Here is a 6,000-nt window from a genome sequence, read left to right on the forward strand (position 1 = left end):
GGTACCACCCAGCTCTGTCGTCTATACAAGCACAATTACACCCACCAGGAAAGAAGGAACAGCTTGGGGCCAGCTCTGGCATCCACATAGAGATGGTTTTAAATTGCCATCCTCCTCTTTCTGACTCTACCTTGCAGACCAAAGAAAGCCAATCTCTACCTCTGTCCCTCTGTCCTCATGCACCAGGGTAGGGGGCTGCACGTGTGGTATTGGGAACCTGCTGGCTTTCTGCAGCTCAGACTCCAGCCTGATCTGCCTGTGTGGCTTTGGGGCAGGACTAGGATAGGTAATTTTGACTTCTCACCATTCGCACAAAAGATTTTGTTCCTTCAAAAGCAGCACTGCTTCTATTCAATATCCTTCTGAAATCTAAATTTGGAACCCAACCTGAATCTATTACATTTCCTTTTATGACAGAGCTGCCCTGCGGTGACTGGACAGAACAACAACATGCGTGTACCCTTCCGACTGCACAGGTGCTCTGATTTAGGATGGGTTGCCAGCCAGGGCTCAGCGCTCACATGGGACAAGTGAAATCCCACACCGTCCACCACCTTCACCCTGACTCTTCAGAAGGGTGCAGGACTGGGGAAAAGTACTGTGGTATTTAGGAATCTTGGCTCTGCCCTTCACTGGCTGTGTCGTCCTGGCTAAGTCACACAGTATCTCTGTTCCTCACACTTCTCAGTTCTAAAATGAGAGAAATAACTTCCTCAGAAGGTGAGAGAAAGCCAAAAGTCAGGAACAGAGTTACAGGGAAATTGCAATAAGAAATCTGTCCTTCCCATGGTCCATATTCCTCATGCTGGTACAAAAATCATCATGCCACCATATTTGTTTTAATATTTTAACTCAGCATTTTATTTTCCTGTATGAGTTTTCTACATTTTCCAAAGTTTCAACCATAAATGTGAACTACTTTTATTCAAAAAAAAAAAAAAGAATACAAACTGCATTCATGTTATAAAACCACACATGCAAAGGGAACATACTGAAATGTGCTGGCCAACTGCTTTACTTCTCCACGCGCCTCCAAGGGGTCTGGTCACCCTCACTCAGGAAGAGCCTCAAGGTGACCCAGTCTCCTCAGCTAAGTCTTTCCCGCAGCTTCCTCTCACCACAGTCCAATCCAATTCAGCCTTCACAGTGTTGAGGTTATTTCCTCTGTGGCTATCATTTCCCTCCCTGTGGCTATCATTCATCCAATTAGTCAACCAATAAACTTTAGGTGCCCACATCATGTGCAAGGTGCTGTAGCAGATGCCAAGGTATGGAGATGACATCAGTAAGTCCAAAATAGGGTTCCAGCTCTTAAAAAGACTACAGTCCAGTTCTGCACTAGAGATATAAACCCATGGAGGCACAAGAATATTAAGCCATGGGTACAAAGGGTCACTGACAAGAAAGCTTCAAGCATCTCAGAACAGGAAAAGCTCAGACCACAGTGTGGCCTGGCACAGCCACCCACCACCAGGCAGTAACCGAGCTTTCAAGATAGAGGAATGTAGAAAGGGGGCAGGGAGAGTGAACCAGGACAACCAGTACCTCTCAAAGGCAGGCTAAAATGTGGAGGCTGTAATCTGGAGGCAAAAGCTGAGTATTCCAGCAAGTAGATCAGTCTGATTCAAGTGGGCAGAAGGCACCTGGGATGGGTGGGAACATGGGAGACACTGGAAAGAGCTGGCAGCTAACCACCAACCTCCAAGCTGGGCCATGATTCCTTAGGTACCGGAAAGCCACTGGGAGGTCTGGGGCCCTTTGCGGTCAGGTAGCTGCAGCCGTGTGTGCTCCGGAAATGAAAAGGTGAGAACAGAGGCAGGACACCTGCTCAAAGGACCAGCAGGGTCAGCAGCGAGGGCCTTATGGAAAGAACAGAAGAGCAGATGCGAGAGAAGCTGGATGGGAGAAACTAACTCATCTCTGTGTGCTTTCTTCTCTAAACCCGCATCTCCACTTTTGCTTTAAAGTATCCTTTTCAGCCTGTATTAAGTAAAACAGAACAATCACAACAACCACCTGCAGCTGCTTTTCCAAAGACAGGATTTAGGACCTCGGCACTGAGGGTTTTACAAAGAGGCCAGTTCTGAGGAAGTCCGTATCACCCCGGTTCAGGACCACTCTCAGGACACCCAAGAAAACCTGTTCCATGAGACAGTGCAAGGCAGAGTTGTGCTCACAGCCCTGGGCAGGGGAAGCCCTCTGTGAGTCCCTCCTGATGGAACTTCCTAAAAATCCACAGGAAAAGTTTGAGAAATCTGAGCAACCTTCAGAAAGGCAGCTCTCACTTTGTACCTGAGGTCTGGACCCAAGTGGCTGTGTCCCCACTGTCTTCCCATTGTCTGGCTCCCCCAGGCCTTCCATTAATTCCTGAGGAATGAAGAACACTGAGGTCAAGGTTTCCTGCTCCTCCTTCAGCAACAAGAAATGGAGACAGTCTACAGCACAAGTGGAAATGGCAGTCCCGGTCCTGGACCCCAGGAACTGGGAGACCTCTCCTCCCTCCACAGTCCCTTGCTGCAGCAGGTGGTCCAGCAGGCCTAAGTCATCAACAGGTGGGACACACATTCTCAGCAGCAAGCACAGGTGAGGACAGAGTGCTGGGGGGTGCAGAGGAGAGGGGAAGGGCGCTCCACATTTCATTACTTTTCCTTGCCCTCTTGCTCTAGGCTCCATGTCACTACAAATTACATTGAGCAGCCAGGAAGAAAACATCTACCTAGCAGCAGCTTGAATTCCTAGCTTTCTCCGGAAAAGCTCTCAAACCAGCCTTCCTGCCAACTCCTCCTTAGAGGCTACAAGTCAAGAAAACTCAGTCTTCCCACCTTATAGCACCCAACAAAACCAGTCCCACGTGTGGGACACCTCCAGCCACCAGGAATTACTTACATGGCAGAGGAGCACACAAGACAGAAAGCTAGACCCCCAGCCCATTGGAAGCTCTTGGTTTCCAAGAAGTCTCCACCCTCCCCCAAATAGCTGGCATTGGCTGGTGAATGGCTTTTCCTCTTTGCCTGCTTAGTGGAGGCAGAAGAATAGAGGGCAGAGAGCCATGGCCCAGGCCACAGCTTGTCAGAGATGCAAGTCTTGGGTCCCAACCCTATATCTACTGAATCAGAGACTCTAGGGGTGGGGCTTAGAAATCTGTGTCTTAACAGCACCCCCCCACACACACGTGACTGATGCATGCCAAAGATTGAGACGGGCTGACGTAGCAGCTGAGAACCTCAATTCTGGAGCAAACTGTCCTAGTTTAAGTCCCCTAGCTAGTATGAGCAGCTATCTCCTAGGGTTGCTGTGAAGACTAAATGAGCACATTTAGTAAATACCATTCAGAATTTTATTAATTCTATTGGGGCACTGAGGGGGTATGTGGCTGTATCATATTTCATTTCCTACTTGAAACCAATAGTACAACAACTTGTGTCCCTGAGCGCAGCCTGCCAGTGAGGAAACCCAGGCTCTCCTGCACACCCTTTTGGATCCTATGTGTACGTGTGTGGCAGGTAACTGTAGAATAATAAGACCCACCTCATAAGCTCCTAATTTCTCCAGAAGCAAACTACAGAATTTTGTTTCATTCTGTACCTTGGTTTCTTGACCCTTAGAAGACCGCCTGAGGCTACAGCATCAGCCAGGTCATGCTGTCTGCAAGGGGTCGGTGGGATTACAGCTTCCCACTACAGACACAAGTTCAAGGCATCCCCTAGATACTTGTTGAATGACATCAAGAAGACCATGGGGTCCTTTCAGAAAGTGCTCACAGATCAGACCACTTCGCACCTGGAAGGGATCATTGAAGAGCAGGAAGAGAACAGTCTGGCTGGTTTCATCCTTCTCCCTGCCAAAGGCTGGCCTTTCTAACTGCACAGTGGACAGCTGCACCGGGTCTTCCTAGTTTAGGATCTTTTTGTCATCAAACTTAATACTCCTTACAATTAGGAAGAGATAGTAGATGAAAGTTGCCAAGAACATAGACTTTGTGTCAACCAGACATGGGATTCTGACTCCAGTCTCTACCACTTACTAGCAGCAGGACACCAGGCAACTTAGTTAACCTCTCCAAGCCCCGTTTTCTCATTTCTGATATGGGGATGCTGTGGACTGGACTGATGTGAGCATTCAAGGAGATAATGTCTTTGCAGGGGCTGGCAAGCAGCAAAAATTCCACCAGTTATCATTACCATTATCTTTACAATTATCTGTAGCTCTTGAATTACCATGAGAACATGAGTTAGAAACTCAGGAAGGGAGGTGACAACCTTGGAACTGCCTTGGATACCAGCCACATGGACCCTGGAGAGCTCCCTCTATTCAACTAGGTATTATGAAGTCTGCCTTTTGGGGGGCAGCAAATATGCAATGATCCATCAGTCTCTGTACCAGACAGGCATGCCCAGGGCACCTTAAAAGTCTCCCTCTTTTCCTGAAGCACTGGGGAGAACATTTTAGGTGGGCCAGAGTCTGACAACTATCGTTAATTAAATGGCACACTTCATTTTACAACACTTTGTAAAAAGCTGCTTCCTCAATCTACCACAAACTTTTAACAGTCGCCCTTAGGCAGCTCTCAGGAAGAAACCAAATAGGTTTTTAATAGCGGCCTCCACCAAGGAGGTAGGAAGGAAGGAGACTTCATTATAAGATGTGCAGCCTGGTTCATGGAGAGACGACCTAGCCATCCAACTAACTACCCAAGTACATTAGCGCCAGACCTGAGGCCTTGAGGTTGCAGACCTTTAAGCCCGCCAACGTCCCTCCCTATTCGACCCCACCAGACAGTAAGCTGTAAGAACTATTTCCTCCCTGTAAGTCGGCCGGTGCCTCCAGCCCCATTTGGCCTAGCGACTAGTTTCTGCACTTGGGCTGGAGTCACCAGGTAATGTCTCTTGCACGCAGGGACCGGGAACTAGATGTACTGACACGTTAACACAACAAAAGCAAACTTAACAGCTGGGGCACATGAAAGAAACAGATCATCTTCCCTGTAGCCCCCGGCTTCCTGGCCAAGACAAGGCAGGTTGGGTAAGAGCCGCGCACGGGAGCCAGCAGGTGACGGCTCCCCCGCCCTGCGCGCAGGGCCCCCAGAATGTACCCGGTGCCCCTGGGAGCCGGCGCGCGTCCTTACCATTCAGTTGCCGGTAGACGATGTCCTCCAGCAGCGAGAGACGCTTCAGGACCGCATCTTGGATGGGGCTGGAGCTGTGCGCGCTGAGGTTGGCCGCCTCTGCGCGCGGCCGAATCTCGTGGAAGGCGTCCCCGCTGCGCACCGCGATGGGCCGGCACTTGGCCAGGAAGAGCACGAAGCCGGCCACAGCGATCAAGTTCAACACCAGCAGCACTTTGACTCTTCTCAGTGAAGCCATCAAACACGCCCGCCGGCCCTCGCCCCGGACCCGCGCCCCCTCGGGCTCCGGCGAGGCGCGGGGCAGCCGGGGGCAGTGCTAGCCTCACACTCCGGACGGATGGCGAGGAGCCCACTGCTCCCGGCCCCACACCGCGGATGCTCGGGCAACGGAGACGATTGGAAGGACGGGGCGGGCAGGGGGAGAGCGAAGCCTCTCACAAGGAAGCCTCTGGTCTGCAGAAGTGGTCCCCAAGGTGCCTGCTCAGTCCACGGCGCGCGGTCCCGCCCGGCGCCTCTGCTTCTCGGTGAAGGGCCAGGGGTCAGGAGTCTCTCCCCTGCACCGGCAAGTGGTTCGCTGGTGGCCCTCGAGCCCCCGGGAGCCGGCCTGAGGGCTCGACGGACGTCCGGAGCCGGCGGGCGGGCAGGCAGGGCTGCCCCAGCGCAGCGACGGGAGCGGAGCGCAGGTGGCCGGCTCGGGCTTCGCCGCCCGCCCGCTGAAGAGTGCGCCGCGCTTCGGGCCGCACAGCCGCCACCCTAGTCCGCAGGCGGCCGTCGCGGCATGCGGCCCGTGGCCTTCAGCCGAGGACCCGCTCCTCCGGGCCGGCGTCTTTGTTCCGCTCACCAACCCGCTCCATCTCGCCGGACAGAGGGAAAGC

General features: G+C 52.2%; 1 protein-coding gene across 2 annotated transcripts in view; it reads right to left on the minus strand.

Annotated features, from left to right (window-relative positions):
• GALNT17 (polypeptide N-acetylgalactosaminyltransferase 17) overlaps positions 1 to 5,734 on the minus strand; it is a 481,494-nt gene extending 475,760 nt beyond the window's left edge. For both annotated transcript variants that reach the window (XM_036907891.2, XM_036907890.2), the window contains exon 1: positions 5,126 to 5,734. In XM_036907891.2, coding sequence (XP_036763786.1) covers positions 5,126 to 5,363 — 238 coding nt within the window. In that variant the 5' untranslated portion in view covers positions 5,364 to 5,734. The remainder of the gene's footprint in view (positions 1 to 5,125) is intronic.
• Positions 5,735 to 6,000: the final 266 nt, after the last annotated feature.

The sequence above is a fragment of the Manis pentadactyla genome, chromosome 10 (genome assembly GCF_030020395.1).
Source record: "Manis pentadactyla isolate mManPen7 chromosome 10, mManPen7.hap1, whole genome shotgun sequence".
NCBI classification, from domain to species: domain Eukaryota; kingdom Metazoa; phylum Chordata; class Mammalia; order Pholidota; family Manidae; genus Manis; species Manis pentadactyla.